This window comes from Thalassophryne amazonica, chromosome 4, assembly GCF_902500255.1.
Source record: "Thalassophryne amazonica chromosome 4, fThaAma1.1, whole genome shotgun sequence".
Classification (NCBI taxonomy): Eukaryota; Metazoa; Chordata; class Actinopteri; order Batrachoidiformes; family Batrachoididae; genus Thalassophryne; species Thalassophryne amazonica.
In genome coordinates this window covers 58,141,669-58,167,739 of record NC_047106.1, presented here as the reverse complement: position 1 = coordinate 58,167,739, position 26,071 = coordinate 58,141,669, and the positions used below count along the sequence as shown (strand labels likewise).

Genomic DNA, 26,071 nt, shown 5'->3' with positions numbered 1-26,071 from the left:
CCAAAAGCTCTGCCTGCCAGTCAGCAACTTTACCACTGAGCTACGGAGCTTTTCTTTGAAAGTTGCGGGAATCTGCCTCATATCAGGAAGGACATGGAAGTTGTTGTTCATTCGGCTGCTCCCGGTTTTGTTGGCGGTCGTCACAGCAGACGCAACCAGATCCACATTGGTAATTGGCACAAGTTTTACACCGGATGCCCTTCCTGACGCAACTCCAGTTTTACCCAGAGAAACACACACAGCCGCTGGTGTTCCAAAGAGGTCTCCCATCCGAGTACTAACCAGGTCCTGCTCTGCTTAGCTTCTGAGAACTGGTGGGATCAGGCTGACACAGAGCAGACCGGCTGCGCAGGAAGGACATGGAAGTATTACAAAAAAATTCAAATCCCACACCTTATAAAAACACCGCATTTATGAAGCGAGCAACACAAATATGATCCTTTCTGTTTGTCTGTAAATGACCCATAGGCACAGACATACAGTCATGAAATGACCAGGGCTGTGAAAACTCTGTGGATCCATGAAATTCCGCGGATTTCATCATGGGGAGGAGGGGGGTTGTTAGTGTTGTACTCTGTAATCATCACTGAGGTTTTTAAAATGTCTATTGCAAAGCTTTTTTTTTTTTTTTTTATGACATCGTGCAAGTTTTATAAGTCTGCGGACACTGATTTGTGTGTTACAGATACAAATCAGTTTCCTCTGATATGCGGAACTTCGTGGAGGATAAATGCCACTCAAAGCCAGGCTGTTACGACAATTGTCGTAAAGCGGGACTGGTTAGTTGCTGTGGTGATGCTGTGTGGCTTGTGCGTGATGCTTAAGCTAAACATAGCATGTGGACATCGCAAACCTTTAGAGCTCTCAAGTTTTTAAAAGAAGAATTTTGCAGCGTGTCTGCCACGGAGCACGGTCAGAGATGGTTTGAAAAAGTCTGAAGGACAAGAATTTGTGGAATTGTCGCTGGCTTCATGAACACACCTGAAAGATAAACAGGGAAAACGAGCTGTGCCATCAAGAAACACGGTAAGAATTTTTCTCTCTGGAAAATAAACATTGTGCTGTTCAAACAGGATTTTAGACAAGATTATGTGTCTTTTCTTTCATTAATCTAGGCTTTCTTTCATTGGAAAAAAGATTGTGGCTTTGAATAATGGATTTACATGAAGAATGTAAATGAGTGTTTTATTAATATAGACTTTTTTCATGGGAAAGAGACATTGGCTTTGAGTGGATTTACAGGAATTTACACAAGAATATGTGACTTTTTTACAATAAGGTGTTATTAATATTTTACCATGATTTTCAAAATATTATCCATATTATATCCATTATCCAATATTATTTGGTTTACAATTATAAGGAAAATCTTTCCAGGTCCTACTTCCATGTCATATTCTGTTATTTCAACATTATCATTGACAGTTCAAATGAAAGGTTGAATATAGGATCATTAAATGTGCACTAATTTTGAGATTTTCTTCCAGGAGATGCTGAAAATGTATCATTAGATAAAAAATTAATTTGGTTTCTGCGGCCCCACAGGGCGCCAGAAGCCCCCAGATCCTCTGCAAATTTTCCTCGGATTTCGCAGTTTTAATTTCACAGCCCTGAATGACATGAATGAGAAGCAGTTCATTCATCTCATTCATGTCCACATCTGCTGGCGTGTCTCCAACCGGCCGTGCACGCGTCTTGTGGACGACGCGCTGTAGGACACCGCATCATGTGGAAAAGAGCTCACGTAGGTGACGTGACAGTGAGATTGCCTACTGCGTGTTCTGATCTTACCGTCAGTTTCAACCTGGGAGCAGCCTGTCCATGTGCGCTCTGTGTGCGCGCTCACTGCAGCATGTCGCCACAGTGATATGTTTATATTTATGTCCACTTGATAACAGCAAACAGACACGCGCTTCACAGTGGGCAGTTGTTTGTCCATGTCCATCCAAACACAGTTCGTGGTGTCCAGCTGGACTGTCCAGGTCCACAGATTTCCACAGTTGCTTCAATGGGATGACACACCTCCTGTCATCTCGGCGCATAGACCAAAGCTATACTCGTGTGGGACTTAGACAGATTTCTCTGCAACTACGAAGGTGATTGTCTGCAGTCTGTTATCGTGCCAAGAATGCAACTGACCACACATTTTCTAAGTGCCATGCGAGCAGTGTTAGATGTTCGTGCATGTCACCTGGAATTTGGCCAGCACCTGCCATGAGAGGGTGCGTGCGATGGATTCGCACAGCACACACTTTGCCTTTCAGGCGCTTGTTTGCGCAAATGGTTGTAGCAACAGGTGTACAGGTGTTGGAGGCAGGGGCAACATTACACGGTTTGCACAGGATTCCTGCATCATGCACACTAAGTGTGCACTTCGTCCAAACTTCACACTATGTGTGAAGGAGCCCTAAAAGAAGAAATTGCTGGACATTCAGCATTTCAATGATGTAAGGCAATCCTTTAAGGATTTCATGTGTATGAGATGTGTATGAGATAAACAGCAAAACGGCATGTATAACGGAGTGTCATCAGCATAGCAATGAAAGGTAATCCCAAATATGCCGCATTCTAATCCAATTACATTTATTCCGAAAATCTGATTGGTTAATCGTGTGCAATTTCAGACCATAAAATATCGAGTAGACGGTGGCAAAATATTCGACCATTTCATGTTTGGTGTATAACTTCGCGCCCTGACCGCGTTGCTGTGCAGGTGTCAATAATGGCGCTGTCAGCTGAGAGCGACAGAAACTGTTGGAGCAACGATGTCGAAATAAGTGGATTCAGTGGATTTAACTGGATTGATTGATTGGCTTTACCATGGATTTAACTCGATGCAGCTGATGAGATGGAGAAATCTGTGGGTCTGCTCACAGAATTTCCAGTTTGGCATGAAGACGCTGTTGCTATGGTAAGCTTCGCTGACCGAATAACTTACAGAAAAATAAACTGTGCAAATGATGGAATTGGATTAGAATGGGAATAACCACATTGTGTCTGATGATTTACAGACATTCATGCTGGATTACTATCGCAAATACCTGTAAAACTCAATTTGCCATTTCCAGTTTGGCATGAAGACGTTGTTGGTATGGTAAACTTCGCCAACCAAATTACTTACAGAAAAATAAACCGCGCAAATGATGGAATTGGATTAGAATGCCTGGTAATAAGTTAAATAAAATGTTCTCAAATAAACAATATCCATCCATCCATCCATTTTCTTCCACTTTATCCGGAGTCGGGTCGCGGGGGCAGCAGCTCAAGCAAAGCCGCCCAGACCTTATTATAAAAAATAAATTCCTAGTAAACACTGCTTTTAACAAAATCTTTCCATAAGTAAAGCACAGCACAATGGTTCCAACATGAAGCCCTGTTCAATTTTATTCAACCTTCATATTTTTTGCCAGAAAAATTAACTTGTCCAAAATTCACACTCTATAAGGAATTTTTAAGGAGAATTAATGTTAAAGAATCTCTTTACTTTTGTACAGTTTATTTTATTTTCTATGTCTTTCTATTAACTGTCTGTTTAATGTTTGTTATATCTTTTTAAGTAAAGTTTTGAAAAAAAGCATTGTGGGAGAGGCAAAAAAAACCTGAATAAAACCACCTTTAAAATATTTAGAACCACAAATTCAGAGGAATGGTCTATTTGAAGAGTTTCAGTCAGGTTTTAGAATTCATCATAGTACAGAAACAGCATTAGTGAAGGTTACAAACGATCTTCTTATGGCCTCGGACAGTGGACTCATCTCTGTGCTTGTTCTGTTAGACCTCAGTGCTGCTTTTGATACTGTTGACCATAAAATTTTATTACAGAGATTAGAGCATGCCATAGGTATTAAAGGCACTGCGCTGCGGTGGTTTGAATCATATTTGTCTAATAGATTACAATTTGTTCATGTAAATGGGGAATCTTCTTCACAGACTAAAGTTAATTATGGAGTTCCACAAGGTTCTGTGCTAGGACCAATTTTATTCACTTTATATATGCTTCCCTTAGGCAGTATTATTAGACGGTATTGCTTAAATTTTCATTGTTACGCAGATGATACCCAGCTTTATCTATCCATGAAGCCAGAGGACACACACCAATTAGCTAAACTGCAGGATTGTCTTACAGACATAAAGACATGGATGACCTCTAATTTCCTGCTTTTAAACTCAGATAAAACTGAAGTTATTGTACTTGGCCCCACAAATCTTAGAAACATGGTGTCTAACCAGATCCTTACTCTGGATGGCATTACCATGACCTCTAGTAATGCTGTGAGAAATCTTGGAGTCATTTTTGATCAGGATATGTCATTCAAAGCGCATATTAAACAAATATGTAGGACTGCTTTTTTGCATTTACGCAATATCTCTAAAATTAGAAAGGTCTTGTCTGAGTGATGCTGAAAAACTAATTCATGCATTTATTTCCTCTAGGCTGGACTATTGTAATTCATTATTATCAGGTTGTCCTAAAAGTTCCCTAAAAAGCCTTCAGTTAATTCAAAATGCTGCAGCTAGAGTACTAACGGGGACTAGAAGGAGAGAGCATATCTCACCCATATTGGCCTCTCTTCATTGGCTTCCTGTTAATTCTAGAATAGAATTTAAAATTCTTCTTCTTACTTATAAGGTTTTGAATAATCAGGTCCCATCTTATCTTAGGGACCTCGTAGTACCATATCACCCCAATAGAGCGCTTCGCTCTCAGACTGCAGGCTTACTTGTAGTTCCTAGGGTTTGTAAGAGTAGAATGGGAGGCAGAGCCTTCAGCTTTCAGGCTCCTCTCCTGTGGAACCAGCTCCCAATTCAGATCAGGGAGACAGACACCCTCTCTACTTTTAAGATTAGGCTTAAAACTTTCCTTTTTGCTAAAGCTTATAGTTAGGGCTGGATCAGGTGACCCTGAACCATCCCTTAGTTATGCTGCTATAGACGTAGACTGCTGGGGGGTTCCCATGATGCACTGTTTCTTTCTCTTTTTGCTCTGTATGCACCACTCTGCATTTAATCATTAGTGATCGATCTCTGCTCCCCTCCACAGCATGTCTTTTTCCTGGTTCTCTCCCTCAGCCCCAACCAGTCCCAGCAGAAGACTGCCCCTCCCTGAGCCTGGTTCTGCTGGAGGTTTCTTCCTGTTAAAAGGGAGTTTTTCCTTCCCACTGTAGCCAAGTGCTTGCTCACAGGGGGTCGTTTTGACCGTTGGGGTTTTACATAATTATTGTATGGCCTTGCCTTACAATATAAAGCGCCTTGGGGCAACTGTTTGTTGTGATTTGGCGCTATATAAAAAAAAATTGATTGATTGAAATAAACTTGATTCTTGACTTGTTTATTTATTTTGCCATTAAAATTGGCCATCACTTACTAAAATTAAATAACTTCTCAAAGTCAGGGCTTCTCAAAGTCTGGGGACTATTTAATCACAGTGCAGCAAACGAGGTCAGCAGCCTGAGCGAGTTCAAGTGAGGAGGATTGTAGATATCCCTCCGCTCAGTGCTTTCAGGCTGCTGCAGGCAGCGGAGGAGGGGGAGACCCGCTGCTGCTCGGTGAAGTAGCTGGATTTGTCACTAGTCGCTTTTGAGAAAATAAGTCGGCAAGAGGGTTTGGAAAGTCGCCAGATTTAGCGAGAAAGTCACTAAGTTGCCATAGTGAATGTAAACACACGCAGTGTGAACGAATCCGTACACAGCCCCCTGTACTGAACCGAACGTCCCGTACCGAAACAGTTCAATACGAATACATGTAGCAATACACCCTTAATAAATCAATACAAATACATGTAGCATTACACCCTTAATAAATCAATACAAATACATGTACCGTTACACCCTTAATAAACATACTTTTACAACTGCTTATAAAGAAGGAATGAACATGCAACTGTTTTACCAAGCTTGGTCCAACTTTTAACTTTGTGTTCATCCATTATTGTCTCCATAAATGCTCTTTTGTGACCTTGCATTCTGCGTAAATGCTTGTCTTGAGTGCTAAATGGCAAAATTAAAAAAAAAATTAAGTGAATCAGGCACCATTTTTAAATATTTCAGCAAGTAATCCACAGCACATCATAGAGACTTAATTTGCCTGTTTCATACTCAGCTGTGAATAAAAATCGACTTTGTGTGGTGAAAAACCATGGACTTGATTAACATTAAAATTATTATTTTATTACTATTATTATTTTGAAGTTACATTGCTTTTATTTGTAAGGTGGATTGGAAACTTTAAATTGTTCATAGGTGTGTGTGGATGTGTTTGTTTGTCTATATACCCGCCTTGTGCTCTATGACTGCTGGGGTAGGCTCCAGCACCTGCGACCCTTAATTGGACTAAGCGGTTGAAGATGAGTGATGAATGACTGATTATTGTTTTTTTACAAGTTATGTAATGTTACTGTTGTATCAGTTTTAAATGACTTACAAGTGGCAAAAAGACTTTTCATTGGCAGTAGTTATGTCTTTAAGAGTTTTATTTACTAAAAGCAGACAGGGTGCAATTATGTATTTGTTTTATAAGACACAGCTACAATTTGATCAATGTAGAATGAAGTTGATGCAGACAGCCAGTCCATTTGTGGAAACGTATTACAGACAATACATTGCAAGATAGTAAATAAATTTTAATGAAATCTATACTTGAGCCATATTTTGTTCCAGTATAAGAGTCAAATACCACTAGGGATGGGCATTGATAAGATTTTATCTGTCAATTCCACTTATCGATACCTCTTGGGAATTTTATGTGTACTAAAAGTAGGCTTTACAGGTTTTCTATGTCAACAACATTTTATTGAGTCTTAAAGTAAATAAATATGAAATTGGTCACTGGATCCTTAAACTCTGGACATAAATGGAAATAAACAAAATCTGTATTATGTTGTCAAAAGTATTTCCTTTCAGACATTATTGGCATGAATGTCTTTCCATACATCTGAGCTGAGCTCTTGCAGCTGGTTGTGCTGCACGCCAGGATGTAATTCATAAAGAATGCAGGACGTCTCATTTTGGGAGGGGAAAAAAACGTTTTAGTCAAATGTAGTTTGTATTACAGCGTTTGGAAAGAGGTGTCATTTTATTTAAAGCGGCAATTCATTTTGAAGTTACTAATTCCGACCAGACTCTATCTCGGCAGAGAGCCACACAGCATTTGGAGCTGTGCCAACGGAACGGAGGACGATTCTTGTTTCTTGACTGCAACAAGACAAGAGTCCCAGTTAGCAGTGTTGTATAGTAACGAAGTAAAAATACTTCACACCTGTACTTAAGTACGTTTTGGGAGAATTTGTACTTGAGTTTTTTTAAATTCAGCTTACTTTCACTTCACTACATTTCCGACCTTAACTGCATACTTCTACTCCGATACATTTTCTATGCACCATGCCGTTACTCGTTACAAAAAAACACACACACTGTATTGAAAAAATGTATTGAAAAGGTGTGAGTGTCTTTATTCTGAAGGCTCCCTGACACAAGCATGCCTTTGACTCACGCACTAGCACGACCTGTGTAATGTTGGAGAGTAAACTCATCTTTAACTGATACAGACAGGGCGCCAGAGGGGCAGCAGTGAGTGCTATTGCGCACAGAGAATTTTGAAATGTTCAAAAAATCTTTCATGCATAAATGTCCTACTACGTGGCACAATCTAATCGGCAACACGACGTACAGCTCAAGTGGGGTAAAGAAGTGAACAGAGCAAGTGGTGACATCAGCGGATCGCATCAGAGTGCAGCTCATTTGAACGATTATTACAAGAAGTTAAATCTCTCATAAACATACTTTAACAGCTGCACACAAGAAGGAAAGAACACACAACTGTTTTACCAAGCCATGACAATGTAAACATGACAAATAATTACCTTTATAGACTGCTCAAAATGCTTTCTGCAGCTTGTGAGGCGCATGTGAACTGCTGAAGCTGGAGCGGTCCTCTGTGATTCAGGAAGTGATTACAGCCATTTTCAACAGCCAATTTGCAGAGAAAATGATTAATCTGACACAAAATAACTATTTTATATACACAGCATCCAGCACAGAGCACATGGCAGGTGGTCTAGAACGGCGTCCAGTTGGTAACACAGCGGGTGGGATTCATCACACAACATGCGTGCTAGGCGTGCCGGGAAAAAAATCGATTCACGTCTGAATCCGATTCTTATTTATTAAGATTCTGAATCGATCCAAAATGTCCAAGAATCGATTTTTAAAAAGCAATTTTTAAAACATTTTCTTGCTTACTCGCTGCGTGTATTGTTTGTCAGGCAGCGGCCTCCGTACTACAGCGTCCCCGCGAGGGGAGGATCCGGCATGCTTCAAACATTCGTGAGCTGCAGCTTAGCATGGCGGACCAAGAACTATCAGCCAGCACCGTCTTTGCTGAAGGTAAATGTTTGAGCGCATTTTGGATTTTATTATTTGCTTCGTAAAAAGGTGCTTGACATGACTTATGCAGTGTGCAAAATCTGCAAAATGAAAGTCATGTACTTCGGAAACACTTCAAATCCGCAAGCCCATATGCAGTGCCATCACCCGGAGCTGAAAGAAGCGGAGCAGCGGTCTCTGCTGATGACTGACCAGCGCACACTCCATCACTTCGCTAAACTGCCAGCCAACTTTGAACAAGCAAAGCAGATAAGTAAATTTACATCTTTAGAATCACTTGATTACTGCGACAGACTGGCGTCCTGTCCTGGGTGTACCCCGCCTCATGCCGTATGACTGCTGGGATACGCTCCAGCCCTCTGTGACCCATAACTGGATTAAGCGGTAGAAGATGAATGAATGAATCACTTGATTAACCTTGTAAAGCTGCATTTTCTTAAACATAAACTTTTTTTTAAGTAATATAACTATTTCTCAGAGCTCTTTCAATCGATTCTGAATCGAATCATCACCCCAAGAATTGGAATCAAATTGAATCATGAGTTGTAAGATTCACATCCCTAATGCGTGCTATTGCATGAATCAAACACATGCTTGTGTCAGGGGGCCTTGATCCGTGCCTTCTGTATTTCACTTATGGCAGGTTGCCTGCCCATCCTCCACAGTTTTAGGATTTGTGCCCTCTGTTGTTGAGCCCTTTGCACATTAGAGAATAGGCCATGTGAGGTTATTGTGGTTGTACGTGATCCCATAAATGGTTTTAGAAATAAAATTCATGATAATTTGCTAAATATTATTAAAAATGCATAAATGTCTTGTTCTTCTCATGATTTTGGCCCAGTTTTCTAAAAATTAATAAATTCTGATGGCTTTTAGAAAAGCCGGGCAATTCCTGGTTTGACAATTTTGACCAGTCAGGAGGCAGCATTTTCTGGCTTGTACACACACAAAACATCCAACATGGGGTCTGATGCGACCGACGTGAGTGAAGAAATCAAATGTTTTATTCACTTCGGGTTTGTTGATGTTAAATTGAACTTGTGTAACGTAACAACGTGGGCCAAATCTTTGGCCCAAATTGCAACACACTTTCTGGCACTTAACTCGAATACTACTACAGTACCACAGTGTGTACGAACACCAAAATTCCAATACCAAACCAAGCTGTTATTATCAGGAATGATACCAAAAAAATCACTGATAAATGAAAGCTTGAACAAGCAGAGAGAAAGCAAAAGAAAGTGGAGGATGAAGAAAAAAACCTGTACTGGAGGGTGAGTCTTCTTGTAGTTAATCAAAGATATTTTATGTGCTTGCATGCTTGACTGATGTAAATGAAACTGACCATGTGATAACACCATGTCATGAACTGCTTGATTCCAAATAAAGTATTTATTCATTTGAATGCACCACATTCCATGATATCATTATGTATTGTAGGGTTGACTGGGACCAAAGAAACGTTTTACATTTATATCCCTCTGAAACACTATTGAATGCATTTTGAGGGCCAAATTTTGTTAAGTTAAGCCATAGTTTTTTGTTTTTTGTTTTTTAATCTTTATTGCAACCTTAATTTAAAGACAAAATAAACGAGGCATCAGACCAAAATATGGAAGAGTTTAGAAATGTGTGTCACTGCACTGGAGCATCAGAACTGCTAATTTATACACAGCAGTTTACTATAGAAAATCCTTCCAAATGTTTTATTTTTTTAACTTCAAGATTAATTTCTGATTACATTTTGAAGTAAAAAAAAAAAAAAAACACCAAATAAGGCCCTTTATAAGCCCATAAAGCAAAAGCTTCACAGGGTTGAAGCCAAAGCAGTCCCCGAACCTCCGGCTTCTTACGGTGATTTTTTTTTTTTTTTTTTTTTTTCCATCCCATTACGCTGAGAAAAAAATCCTACTGAGAACCCTGGCCTATAGTATGGACTGTATTGTGAATATAATAATTGACAGTTTTTTTTTTTGTTTTTTTTCCGTGAATGTTACATGCTATAAATGTTGTACATACCGATGCATGTCATTGACATGCCATTGTGAATGTACACTGGCTTTTGTATTTCATTCATTTTAACTTATCTATGCCATTTCAAATACAGTAGTAAAGTAAATTAGGCTTCTCAGTATAAAAATTTGGAAAATTATGTTCCTTAAAGTCAAACTGTGGCACCCCTTGGGCGTATACTGTGGAGTTTTGGGATTGCCTTTCATTGTTATGCTGACGATACTCAGTTGTACATGCCGATAACTGTGGGAAATCTCACTCCCATACTTCTATCGTCTTCTATCAGTGAGAAGTTGGATGTCTAGTAACTTCCTATTTTTAAACTTTGATAAGACTGAAATGATGGTTCTTGGTCCAGCGAGACATTGGCATGAGTTTGGCCAGCTGGCGCTCAGCCTGGGTTCCTGTGTCATACATCATACGGACAAAATGAGGAACCTTGGGGTAATTTTTGATCCCACGTTATCTTTTGACCTCCACATCAGGGATGTTACTAGGACTGCTTTTTTCCATCTGAGAAATATAGCGAGGATCCGCCCCATCCTGTCCGTGGCTGATGCTGAGACCCTGATTCATGCTTTTGTTTCTTCTAGACTAGATTATTGTAATGTTCTATTTTCAGGGTTACCACAGTCCAGCATTAGGGGTCTTCAGCTGGTTCAGAACGCTGCCGCCAGACTTCTGACACGTAGCAGAAGGTCTGAACATATCACACCCATTTTGGCATCTTTGCACTGGCTCCCTGTCTCTGTGAGAGCAGATTTTAAGGTTTTGTTATTGATTTGTAAAAGTAGGGATGGGTATCGAGAACCGGTTCCTTTCGAGTATCGTTAAGAAATGATTCTATCCACCGACATCAATAAGCTTTGTGCTTAACGATTCTGTTATCGGTCCTTCAGAGTGGCCGTTGTTTTGGCGGGTGTTTGTCAGGAAAATGATCATTTCTCTACATTGATTACAGACCCTGCAGCGGGTCCTTAATCAACTTTTCTGCAGCGCGGCTTTGCTTTGAACCTTGAACCAATCGAAGCGTGGTTCGCAGATTGAAGCAATGCTTCAGTCGATTGCTTTATTTCTTTTTCGCTTAATTTTCCGCCGCTAAAACCCTAAAGCGCATACGTCTGTGAGTATTATTTACCTTTTCTATGTTAAACCGACCTGTTATGTTCTTCTGAAACAGTTGATAGATGTATTTTATTATTTATTTATTTATTTATAGATGTATTTTATTAACTTAAAAACGGGAGCGATGCTAACGCGTTAGCATGTCTATGGCATTTTCAATGTTAAAAGTTAGCATTTAGCAATTGCAGCCGTCATCACGTTCGGGTGCATTGTTTTCAAATTGTAATATTCCTTAAATTTATTTTTGCTTATATATTAATAATCTAATGATTATTACATACAATTTTAGAGAAAGAGACAAAAAGAACCTGAATAAAAACACAACAGAAAATATAAAACCAACTAACAATGAACATACATAAATAAATACATGCATACAGAAATAAATAAATGTTTCCTGTGAACACCTAGTGACTCTCACACCTCCATTTCATCCCTGTCTTATTTAAGTTTAATGACAGTTTGTTTCGGTCAAACCATATTTTCAGTTTAATTTCTTTAGTGATTTCTCCAGAACTATCTGCCAAACTAGAAAACTGCTGCATCCTAGTAAGAGCAGAATACTACTGGAATGAATCTGAATAAGGAAAGTTGTATTTTTTTTCTCACCTAAATGGATTCAGCACTCACTCCAGTTTATTGTCTGGAATAGTCCCAGATTGCATTTCAGAGCTTCTAGAATTCAAACATTTTCGTGCAGGTGGTGTTGGGGGGTAATTTTGGGTTTCAGCTTTTTTTTGTTTTTCACCACTTTCATCCCTGAATATGAGTTGTGATTCACTTTTGTGCGGATTAAAGTTACTAACTGGGACTCCTGTCTTGTTGCGAGAAAGAAACGAGAATCATCCTCCGTTCTGTTCACACGGCTCCAAACGTTGCGCGGCTCTCTGACAAGTCAAGATAGAACGACAGAATTCAGTCTGAATTAATCACTTCAAAGTGAAACACAGTTTTGTTTATTTTTATGTCCAGAGATCAAGGATACAGTGACTAATTTCATATTTACTTTAAGACTTAAGGAAATACATAGAAAACTTGTATAGCCTACTTTTAGTACAAAATTCACGAGGTATCGATAAGGGAATCGATAAGGAATCGGATCGATAAGCAGAATCGATAATGGCATCGATATCGATAAAACCTTATCAATACCCATCCCTACTTGTAAGGTTGTTCATGGACTGGCGCCATCTTATCTGGGTGATCTGGTGGAACTCTACGTGCCAGCCCGGGCTTTGCGGTTGCAGGATGCGGGACTTCTCTGTGTTCCCAGGGTGAAGAAGAAGTCAGCAGGTCAAAGAGCCTTTTCGTATCGTGCACCCACCCTGTGGAACAGTCTTCCTGCGACCGTGAGGCAGTCTGAGTCTGTGGACATTTTTAGGTCAAAACTCAAAACCTATTTTTATTCTCTTTCTTATGGATAGTTTTTATTTTTATTTGTTTTATTCTTTTACTTCTGTTTTTATTTATGTATTTGAATTTTTTATTCATTTTTAATTATTTATTCAATTTTATGTTGACTTGTTTTATGTAAGGCACCTTGAGACGGCTTTTGCTGTGATTTGGCGCATTATAAGCTAATTAAATTAAAATTAATTCATTTAATTAAATTAAACTGAAAACGAATCTCTACAACTTGTTATAAATTAATCAAAATATAAATGCCAAGGTGATTGTTGCATAAGTGATGGACCCCTTTGGTATAATACCTGTAAATAATCAGTTTTCTTGCCAGTTTTCTTCAGACAAGTCGGAATGGATACATGAACATTTCCAAGTCACTGAATATGTTTTGGGCTTTATTTACTGTAATTATGAAGAAATACAAACAGTATGGCACTCTATGGTAAATTTGCATAGACAGTTCTCAAAACCTGAGGAGGTCTGCAAGAAAGAGAAGAGTGAGGACAAGCCACCAAGAGACCCTGAACAATCCAAGTAAGTTACAAGTACTGTGGCTGTGATTGGAGAGAAATTGTGCATAGTTCATATTTTGCATCACCACGATACAGCTTCATGATGAAGTCGTATAGAGGAGAATTTTCTTAAAAAAAAAAAAACTTGAATGTTCAGCTACAATTTGCTGGGAGGTACATCTGAGATGTAAGCTTAGATTTGATGTTTAAGCGATCAAAGTGCAAGCCAGAGGATACAGATGATGAATGCTCTACTAATCTTGGTCTTTGGTGTACAGACCTATGCCAGTGCAAAAACTGTGACAACATGGAACCTATACTATTCATGCAGATCAAGACGCAATAATCCAATTGATTATTCTGATGATGAGGAGGCAGGGGAGGAAGATTTTGATGAAGAGGGCAGTAAATAATTGGTTTGGGCATAATTGCACCTTGCGCAATGTTTGCATAGTCAGTTGATCAGTCTAAAAAGAGCTACAAGCACATTGTATTATAGTCTGTTGTTAAGAATTTGTGTTCTTCCAGATATCAGTTGTGTTGCAAAACATGTATGTTAATGGCACTGCATATTTTTTATCTGTAATTGTAGTGCATGCACAGCCCTGCATACAAGTAAATGAAAATAAAGCGTGCAATGCCATGAATGGTCAGCTGAATAAACTAAACATATTAAATCAGTGCACAGCATCACTGGACTACACGTTGCAATTTGGACTTTAGCAGCAGCGGAACACCAAAATGTAAGTCCCTTTTCTGTTGTTTATAAATTAATAAAAATGTCAAATGACAAGGATCTATTTTAGCTGTTATATAAACAAATAATGAATGTTTTATATTCTTTTTCATGGAACGAATATTTAATTCAGTTGAAAGCTGGAACAAAGAATTCAGCTTGGCTTCCATCTCGTTGAATGGTATGTTCCAGCTTTCACCTCATGAAATATTCATACCATTCATACCATACCATTCATAAACATTCATTATTTGTATACCAATAGATATTTTCTACAATACTGTGATAAATGAAAAGCAAAACAATTTAATATCAGTTAGAACTTATTTGCAGTACATGCTGCTCTTTTCCTTTTAATGGAATGCTTGTAGAAATGGAATTTTTACTAATTAGTGGATTATCTCATTAATGGGACAGAGGATTCTGGAGAACAATTATGTTTTTTCTTAAGTATCAACCATATAATCAATTAATAATGTTAATGCATAAAATCAATCAGGGGACTATGCAAGTTTTTAAATAAGGCCATAAGATTCCCATGGCCTGCTGTCTACACGAAGGTGTAGGCATAATAAAGTACTTAGCTGATATAAAACCAGTTGTGTAATCAACAGTGTGTAAATTTACAAGTTACCCTGGATAACTGTGCTTTTGGTGCCTTGACTACAGAAACGCACTGTGATCTCAGTGTTCATACATCACTTGCCAAATATGATAGAGAAACACAAAGACCAGTTGTGTGACTTTCCCTATGTAGTGCTTGTGTAAACTTTCATTTTCAGATCCACTTCATCTTTGATCTGTAACTACTGTTTGTTTTGTCGTTAGGCTGACTGCTGTACCTGGTTGCTCAGGGTCACCACTTCAGATCTGCATTGAGAATTGGCACAAGTTTTACACCGGGTGCCCTTCCTAGCACAACTCTATTCCCATGTGGAGGAAACACACACGCACAGCCTCGGATGTTTCCACTTGAGTCCTCACAGTCCAGTGCTAATTTGAGATCTGATGGGTTTATCCATAACCATGACAATTAGAGGTATTGTGCCACAGGCAAAATGATGTTTGTGTGACATTCTTGATGTGTCTGCCCACAGAATACTACCTTAGAGGAACAACTTCTTTCAATTTATCTGAGAATTACATATTTTTATTGATCAAAGCTTGGTATCTGTGGTAATCTGAGACCAATTCAGTGGAAGAGTAGTTGGGTAGGTAATGTTCTCTCGGTGTTTAATCACTCTGCTTGTTTTTGCTTTAAAAAGAATTACAAATCTTGACATGCAGGCCAGGTTGATTCAGTGTGTGCGTGTGTATCCCTCATTCCCCATGTTCAGTGTGACTAGTTTAGCCAAAGTACTATTTACCAAAAAAAAAGATGCAACACTAACCAAAAAGCCCACATACCCACTGACTCACACCACACATAAATAAATAGTGAATAAAATCACATTTCAAAATTTCAGGTGAAGAATAAACCAAAGAAAACAAGATTTTTAAAGAGGATTAAAAAAAAAATCTATGTAATGTCTGCTGTTATCTCCCAGCTGCTAACAGGCTGTTTTAGCCAGTGTAACAGTATATCTTCTAGGGATGTAAATCGTACAACAACTCACGATTCAATTCGATTCCGATTCTTGGGGTGACGATTTGATTCAGAATAGATTTTCGATTCAAAGAGCTCTGAGAAATAGTTATATTACTTAAAAAATGTTTATGTTTAAGAAAATGCAGCTTTACAAGGTTAATCAAGTGATTCTAGATGTAAATTACTTATCTGCTTTGCTCGGTTCAGAGTTGGCTGGCAGTTTAGCGAAGCGCTGGTCAGTAGTCGGCAGAGACCCGATGCTCCCCTCTTTTAGCTCCGGGTGATAGCGTAGCATGTGGGCTTGCGGATTTGAAGTGTTTCTGAAGTACTTGACTTTCATTTTGCAGATTCTGCACACTACATAAGTCATGTCAAGCTCCTTCTTATGCAGCAAATAATAAAATCCAAAATGCACCCAAACATTTGTCTTCAGCAAAGACAGTGCTGGCTGAATTAGCTCTTCGTCAGCCATGCTAAGCTACAGCCACTGAACTCTGCAGCACACGAGTGTTTGAAGCACGCTGGACCACCCCCCACCCCCCCCTCGCGGGGACACTGTAGTACGGAAGCCGTTGCCTGACAAACAGTACACACAGCAAAGTAAGCAAGATTATGTTTAAAAAAAAAAAATGTTTTAAAAATCTATTCTTGGACATTTTGGATCAATTCAGAATCGTAATAAATAAGAATCGCGATTCGGACGTGAATCGATTTTTTTCGACACCCCTAATATCTTCCTCCAACCCCTGACAGGCAACATACCTACAGGGCAACACTTGAAAGCTTGATAAGGCCCAATCAGGATAGAGCAACCTTAAACTCTATAGTTAATGGATTGTTTTATGGTCCAAGATAAAGCAGTTTGAGTGCAAAGAAACATATGTTTAAGAAACATAATGAAAATGAGGGGCCTATAATATCTGCCACCTTTCTCAAATCTCTTTTGTGCAAACTAGGTCATAAATATAAGGAGTAGCAGATAGGAATCAACAGTAATATAAATGTAGCATGAAATTGACAAATGTGATTATTTGAAACCGTGTGATTCTCACTGGATGAGCAGCTCGGCAGGGGAAAGAATTAATAAAGGTGTATTCAAATCATTTTTATCCACTAAATATTACAGCAATGTGGAGTACCTGGAGAAAACCCACGCAAACACAGGGAGAATATGCAAACTCCACACAGAAAGGGCACAGGTGGAAATCGATCCCATGACCTTCTTGCTGTGAGGCAACAGCGCTAACCACGAAGCCACCGTACTGCAATATAAACCTAAGTGGGACAGTCTGTAGTATCAACATTAATTACAGCAAGAGCAGTTATCTCTACAATATCAAAACCTCCTTATTACAGGGGAGGATATGAGGACATGCAGTTGTCTTTAAGTGCTGAACTGTCAGATGAATGGGCAGGAGGTTGAACTAACTGATAGCAGTTAGACACATAGATTGACGGGTTAATAGTCAGGCAAGTACTTAGGAATAAATAACATTAACAAAATTATACACCCATACGATTTGTGTATTGATTTGTTGAAATTAATTCATCAGACTATTTTATTCATATATTGTTCCTTTATTATTATTACTATTGATTGCTGTTTGCCAGGCATTACTGTGACATGTGAGTTGCACGAGTTCTTGTAAATTTTGTCTTTTGGGGGAAGCGCAAATGCTTAATTGCACAGATGAATCAGTGAATTGCAACACTGTGAAATTTCACTTATGGTTAATCATCATCTGTCTGACACTATCTTTTGTGCTCTTGCAGGTGTGGCTCAGGAAAGGATAGCATCTTTTCTTAAGCGTCTACGGGCTGAGCCACGCTATTTGTTGGCCCAGAATGTGTCAACATGCATTGACCCGTTGGAGGTTTGTTTGCATCGGCAAACTGTCCAGGATACCGTGCACATCTTTCAGCACTCAATCCTGACAGAGGGCAAGCCTGTCACTAACCAAAAAAACTCAGGTACGATGCAATACAGAAACAGTCACAAGCTTTCCCCCCATCAAAAGAAATGCCTTCAAATGGCAATGAATGATGTTGATGGCTTCAGGAAAACTCCGGCAGATCCCTTGTATCATAGCTGGTAATAATAGTGGAAATAAGTGTTTTCACTTTCCTGTGTCATCCGTGTATTTTTAACGTATTTACAATTATATTATGTAATTACGTTGAACTTAGGAAATAAAATCACTCACAGCACTCACACTTTTAATATAAAGATGACTTGCCACCCTCTGCTGGAATGGCGTGTGAATCCAGAAATTAGTTAACAACATCCACTGTTGATTGTTGTTACCCGTAGCTTCTCTAAAAATATTAGTCCTATCAATGTTCTGTTTTGGCTTCCTTAATCCTTGATTCATATTACATAAGCATACAAACTGCAAATGTCTGCTGTCCCCCGTTTTCTCGTGATCAAATTACATAATACATGCACAGCTGTTGTAAGCAGGTGCTTTTAATTGGACAAAAAGACACTGATTGAAGACCTGAAACCAGTAAACATTCATTTATGATACCAACTTGAGACTTAACTCTCTCATGGTAAGAGCAACATAACACTTAACTAAACTGACTAAACCAATTGAACTATAAAAGCACAATAAATCAATAACACTAACAACACAGTTAAACTAATATGAACCACAATAACATTTTAAACCTGAAAACCCCAAACTCCCATGGTGCATTGCAGCACCATGTCCAATGTTTACTGGTTAGCTAAAGTTGCTAATTTCTCTAAAAAAAACACACACACACACAGATCCCACTTGGCTATTATAATATAGATAAAAGGGTTGAGTTCTTCTAAAAACTGTTGAGGTCTAAGGTTCTAAAACATCCTGGATTTACACGCTATTCCAACTCATTATACAACCCCTGGCAAAATTATGGAATCACCGGCCTCTGAGGATGTTCATTCAGTTGTTTAATTTTGTAGAAAAAAAGCAGATCACAGACATGACACAAAACTAAAGTCATTTCAAATGGCAACTTTCTGGCTTTAAGAAACGCTATATAGAAATCAGGAAAAAAAAATTGTGGCAGTCAGTAACGGTTACTTTTTAGACCAAGCAGAGGGAAAAAAAAATATGGATCACTCAATTTGAGGAAAAAATTGTGAATCATGAAAACAAAAGAATGCTCCAACACATCACTAGTATTTTGTTGCACCACCTCTGGCTTTTATAACAGCTTGCAGTCTCTGAGGCATTGACTTATGAGTGACAAACAGTACTCTTCATCAATCTGGCTCCAACTTTCTCTGATTGCTGTTGCCAGATCAGCTTGCAGGTTTGGAGCCTTGTCATGGACCATTATCTTCAACTTCCACCAAAGGTCTACCAGTATGTTGCACTTTAACAACTTCCATGTTGTTTGTATTTGGTCCAGAGTTAGACACAGCTGACTGTGAACAACCAACATCTTTTGCAACATTGCGTGATGATTTACCCTCTTTTATGAGTTTGATAATCCTCTCCTTTGTTTCAATTGACCATCTCTCGTGTTGGAGCCATGATTCATGTCAGTCCACTTGGTGCAACAGCTCTCCAAGGTGTGATCACTTCCTTTTAGATGCAGACTGAACGAGCAGATCCATTTGATCAGGTGATAGTTTTGGGGATGAAATTTACAGGGTTGATTCCATAATTTATCCTCAGAATTGAGTGAGTCCATATTTTTTCCCTCGGCTTGTCTAAAAAGTAACCATTACTGACTGCCACAATTTTTTTCTTTATTTCTTGTAGTGTTTCGTAAAGCCAGAAAGTTGCATTTGAAATGACTTTAGTTTTGTGTCATGTCTGTGATCTGCTTTTTTCTACAAATTAAATAACTGAATGAACATCCTCTGAGGCCGGTGATCCATAATTTTTGCCGAGGGGTTGTAGAAAACTTTGCATAATTTATTACTACCCTTGAAAAATGTCAGCTCCATTTTATAAACACTACCCAGTCTAGGCCTGTGGATCCCCACGGGCAACGCACTAGTGAACTTAATTTCATGTAGGCATTTAACCAACTTTCTTGAAAAAAAGCAGGTGGGCTAACGCTTAGCCCTGGGCCCTCTAATTGGCAAATACGGTATACTGTTCCAGAATTTCAGTGGACAATATTACTGCCATTTTTACACCAGTTTTATGCAGCTTGTAGTGCAAACGCAGCCTTTCAAGGATTAATGCACTTTTAATTCTTAAGAATATTTAGAAGTTGGAACTGTAATGTTTTTTAAAAAAACAATTTATCCTAAATACATATAAACATCAAATAAAATGAACTCTCAGCTCTGTCAACACAAAATGCTCTGACACTTAATAAGCAAAGGGACTTTAAATGCCTCTGTATTTGTGCTTGCCTTCTGTTTGCAAACTTTACTTTGCCCAACTGTTGCACAGTTCTATTATCATTGCTACTGTGACACTGCATATTTCCCCCATGCTGGACTCTTAAAGAAACATTTATCTTGAGGGTTTTTCTCTGCACTCTGCACTATTGGGCACTGTGTACATTTTTGCACAATGCAGTGAGCTAAAATAAATGTTTCTTAATATTTTATAATATTCATTTACAGTTGTTTTTCTTTTTCGTTTCATGTTTGTTTAAAAATTTGCTCAGGAATATTAATATTTACAATATGTCACAATATTAAGTGAGAAAATCTGCTAATGAAATAAGATGCACAAGCTGTAACATTGGTGCAATTTATCGCACGTATTGTGGCGTTGTCTTTTCTATAACTTTGCTGTTTAAACAAATTGCATTTATTATCCTCTCGCAATAATTGATTTACCAGGTCATTACATAAGTCAAATTAGGTTTTGAAATCAGGTACAGCACTGAAATCACAGAATGACAGTGCAAGTCATGAATTGTTGTTCGATTAACAACACCTAAATGTAGAGCTAATGTTAAATACGAGGTCTATTAGAAAAGAAACCGACCTTTTTATTTTTTCAAAAACTACATGGATTTGAATCACGTGTGATTGCGTCAGACAAGCTTGAACCCTCATGCGCATGCATGAGTTTTTCCATGCCTGTCGGTTGCATCATTCGCCTGTGAGCAGGCTTTGAGTGAGGAGTGGTCCACCCCCTCGGCGGATTTTCATTGTCAGGAAATGGCGGAATGATTTGGGCTTTTTTTCCATCAGAATTTTTTCAGAAACTGTTAGAGACTGGCAGCTGGAAACCATTAGAAAAATTTATCTGGCTTTCGGTGAAAATTTTACGGGCTTCACAGAGAATAAGGACTGTTACTACAGCTTTAAGGACGCTCGGCGCGCCGCGCTCCGTGCCGCCATCGAGAGCCACAAACCACCGGATCATTTCTAAACGGATGGCTCTGTGGATCCGAGACCGTCGTGTGCACTTTCTCTGGTTATCACAAGAGCTGGACATCAATCATTTTCCGGCAGATTTCACTTTTAACAAGAGATTTTGTCATGGAAAGCCGAGCGGAGGCTTTGCGCGTCACGACCGATTTGCTGATGGAGCGAGACAAAACCACCTGCATTTTGGCCTCACAGGACGGCTTTGAGATGGCGTTGAGACAGCTGTCGGTGGTTTTTCCATCGAGTGATTATCCGAGAAATTGTGGATGTGCCTGGACATGCTAGAACATGTCCCGTGAGGCTTCATCACGGCGTTGCTTTGCGCCATGCAGCATCGCCACGACGCGCGAAGCCTCCGCTCCTCTTTCCATGACAAAAACTCCTGTAACAGTGGAATGTGCCGTTCATTTCCAAACTGGACGCTGTGTTTTATCCGGGACGTCGTCTGACTAGCACAGGAATTGTGAAAAGACGTGGACATCAGCACTTTTTCGGCACATTGAGACAGACGTGCGGAGGAATTCCGCGCGTCGCGGCGGTGCCGCATGGCGCAAAGCAACGCCGTGATGAAGCTTTCCATGACAAAATCTCTTGTTAAAAGTGAAATCTGCTGGAAAATGGCTGATGTCCAGCTCTTGTGATAACCAGAGAAAGTGCACACGACGGTCTCGGATCCACAGAGCCATCCATTTAGAAATGATCCGGTGGTTTGTGGCTCTCGGTGGCGGCACGGAGCGCGGCGTGCCGAGCGTCCTTAAAGCCATCCTTAAAGCTGTAGTAACAGTCCTTATTCTCTGTGAAGCCTGTAAAATTTTCACCGAAAGCCAGATAAATTTTTTCTAATGGTTTCCAGCTGCCAGTCTCTAACAGTTTCTGAAAAAATTCTGATGGAAAAAAAGCCCAAATCATTCCGCCATTTCCTGACAATGAAAATCCGCCGAGGGGGTGGACCACTCCTCACTCAAAGCCTGCTCACAGGCGAATGAGGCAACCGACAGGCGTGGAAAAACTCACGCATGCGCACGAGGGTTCAAGCTTGTCTGACGCAATCACACGTGATTCGAATCCATATGGTTTTTGAAAAAAATAATAAGGTCGCATACTTTTCTAATAGACCTCGTACTGTGGGTGTTGTTCCTGTAAAGGCTTTGCAAACATGCATATTTATCAAACTGTGTATTTGTGTTTTCATTTTAAGGGAGATGTTGGATCTTCTCGTGCCTCAATGTCATGCGACTTCCCTTCATGAAGAAGTACAACATAGAGGAATTTGAGTTTAGTCAGAACTATCTTTTTTTCTGGGACAAGGTAAGAGTCTAAGCTGAGACTATAAACTTGATCACATCTCTTCACTTCAGTTTTCTCTGTTTTCCATGGTTCCTGTGGAGCCTTACAAAGTTTACAAACTGCATTAAATTTGATTGCCTAAAAATAAGGCCATAATTGGTATTAAATGTCTTTCAAAAGTCTTAAAAAAATAACATGATGTAGGAAGTGAAAATTTATTCCTGCTTTCTTCTGACATCAGTTAAACAGCCTCTTGTAATGTATGCAAAGCTGGACACCAGAACCAACAAATCTCTTGTTTGTTGCTAGAATGCTCAAAGCAGAGACACTGAATAGCTAGACGTAGCTTGCAAGATGACATGGAGATGTATACATGCACTGAAAACAGGCTTTTGTAGTGTGGCTGAAACCAGGAACAATATTTTTTGTTACAATAAATATTTCAGTAAATCTGTCTCTAACCCTGAGCTATATATATATATATATATATATATATATATATATATATATATATATATATATATATATATATATATATATATATATATATATATATATATATATATATATAAACAATTTCCTCCTCTCTTGCTTTGTTTTGGGGGGGGATATTCTCTTAATTTTTGTTCAACAGGCATTAAAAAAAGTCTAAATTTGATCTTGCATTAACCTATAGCATCCTGGTTTTCATAGTGAGAGGTTTATTGTTAGATAATTTTTAAACTGACTAAACCAGTTGAACTACAAAAACACAAATCAATAACACTAACAACACTGTAAAAACTAACATGAACTTCAATAACATTTAAAACTCCAAAACCTGATTCCCATTGCGTACTCCAGCACAATGTCCATTGTTTACTGGTTAGCTAAAATTGCTAATTTCTCCAAAAATATTAGGCCTATCAACTTTCTGTTTTTGCAGCATTGATCCTTGACCCAACATACATAAGCATACCAAACGGCACATGTAATTTGTCAGTAGCATGGCCCAAGCAGAGGGTCACCCCTTGTGAGTCTGGTCTGGCTTGAGGTTCTTCCTCAGAGGGAGTTTTTTCCTTACCACTGCTGCTCTGGGAGTTAGTAAGTTAGACCTTACTTGTGTGAAGTGCCTTGAGGCAACCTCTGTTGTGATTTGGTGCTATATAAATGAAAATAAATTGAAATTGAAAAAAATGTCAGCTTTCACAGTTTTCCCGCATGATCAAAGCCATATATATACACACACACACACACACACCACACAGAGAGGCCACTTGGCTATTAATATAGGTAATCTGTGTGCGAGCGTTTTTTGCCATCTTGGATTATTGTGTTTGGATGAGCAGCCAGCTGACGTCACCGTGCATCTTTCCTCCAAATAGTTGTCGGCGTGTGCTTCCCAGCATCCCTCATGTTGGGGGAAGCTCCCACGTGATCTGTGATGTCTATCATAGACTGTATGGGTTACTGCTGAACATAGTTCAAGGCTGTCTGTTCATTTCAAGTTTTTCCTTTCATGGGGACCGTTTATAAATTTATTTTTCCAGATAATGCAATTTTTTTTTTCCATTAAATTTTAGTTGAGGGCAGACTTTATCATACATTGACATATCAATAATACAATGAAAATAACAATTAGCCCTTTTTTTCCAAATAGATCAATTCACTGTACGTACTTAACAGTTTTACGTTTTAAACATACAAAGCAAAAAAAAAAAAAAAAAAGAAATTAAAATTACAAAAACGGGAACAATAACAGATACAATGCAATGGTTTCAGCAATTGCCTTCAGTTAAAGTCGGATCTAAATGGGGTAATAAATTCTATAAAGGCTTTCCAGTATTTGGAAAATTTATCAAATTCAGGCTTAAAAGAAAAGGACAATTTTTCCATAACATAAATATCATGGACAGCATTCATCCACTCCTCCAGGGTGGGGGCAGTATCACTTAACCACTTCAGTCAATGCAAATTTTGATAATATTGGCAAGATCATATAATATTGGCAAGATAATATTACGTATGAATGCCTTATTTAAAAGCTAATGAATAAAATTATAGTGGTGCCAAAGAAAATTCTTTTTTTTTTTTTTTTACTTAAATCTTAGGACCCCTTCACACATAGTGTGAATATGTGCAACTCAGGGCAATTCCCATCGGAACAGCTTGTGTGAGTGCACCACAAAACATCACGCCGACGGGCAGGCATGCACGATCCCGGTGCGAACGGTTTGTGCACACGGGAACATAGTGCCAGCAGTTGCGTGCTGTTGTACCCATCGCGCAGCTGCTGTAAAAACAAAAACAAAAAAATACATTCAAACCCGCGCTTTTCCAAAAGCTCTGATTGCCAGTCAGAAACTACCAGTGAGGCTACCATGCTGGCCTGTGAAAGGTGCAGGAAAATCCTGATTTAGGAAGGACATGGAGTATTTAAAAAAAGTAAATAAAAACCACACACCATGTAAAACATCGCATTATATGCTGCTAAATGTTGCACAAAACAGTGAATGTTGGCATACTGATGCACTATTATGTACATATAATGTAGGCCATTACACAAGCCATATTTTATATTTCTCTTTTACAGTGTATATTTCTTTTTATTACATTGCTTGTTATATTCTATTGTTCTTACCAGCATGCTTATTTTATGTTATTTCTTCTCCCCCCCCCACTTTTTTCCCCCCACCATCCCTGGTTCTCAAGACCAGGCACCTAAGTGGCTCTACTCTACTCTTTTCTCTACTCTTAGTATACTAGCATAGTTCCACCTTAGAATTGGAATATAATATATAACATATACCTTATGAATTTTCTTATATTTAGATATTTTATACTTAGTTATTTATTATATAGATTTGGCATCCAGTGTGGGCAGCAATAGTAAGAATTTCATGGTACAGGGAAACATGTTTCTTTACTATGCATATGACAATAAAAGTTTTGAATCTTATATTGAATCCCTCTTATCAGCGGGCAAAACAAATATGATCCGTTTGTTCCTCTACAAGATGACCCATGGTCACAGACGTACAGTCATGAATGACATGAATGAGAAACAGTTCGCTTTTCTCATCATGTCCACATCTGCTGGAGTGTGTCCAGCCAGCCTATGCGTGTGTCTTGTTGGGCGATGCATCTCAGGACTGACAGCCCGTCATGTGGAACAGAGCTCACGTGGGTGACGTGACAGTCTGCTCGAATTGTGTTATGATCTGACAGTCCATTTCAACCTGGAGGCAGCCTCTCAATGTCTGCGCCGTGCGGCGCTCACGATCACTGCAGCCCGATGCCACAGCGATATATGTTTTATTTATGTCCACATGATGACGGCTGTTGGTATTTTCTCCTCCAAACATTCTTAAAACCTTTGATAAGACAACAGAGTCAAGACCACCAGTGAGACAGAAAGTCAAATTTTACACGCGGAGTGCAGTCAGGCTATACACCAAAGCTACACTAAAGTCTGGCCTGCGCTTCGCTCTTTTATTAGTGAATCCCTCATCACATAACAAAAACTTGTCCTAAGGGTGGGGGGAATGACGCAAGACAGTTTCTTCCCGTAACATAAACACACACGTCAATAAGTGCAGCTGTAAGCAAAACAGTTTCTTTCTTTTACTCTTATCGTCGAAGGTCAGCACATCTCGTTCGCAGTTATCAGCTGTTCTGCATCTGCCTGGAACACTAAGCATCACATCA

At 39.0% G+C, this 26,071-nt stretch overlaps 1 protein-coding gene across 1 annotated transcript in view; it reads left to right on the top strand.

Moving 5' to 3' along the window:
* Positions 1–26,071, top strand: part of blmh (bleomycin hydrolase) — a 90,300-nt gene that overhangs the window by 16,638 nt on the left and 47,591 nt on the right. The window contains exons 2-3 of the mRNA XM_034167941.1: positions 17,533–17,730; positions 22,296–22,405. Of these exons, the coding sequence (XP_034023832.1) occupies positions 17,533–17,730; positions 22,296–22,405 (308 nt within the window). The remainder of the gene's footprint in view (positions 1–17,532; positions 17,731–22,295; positions 22,406–26,071) is intronic.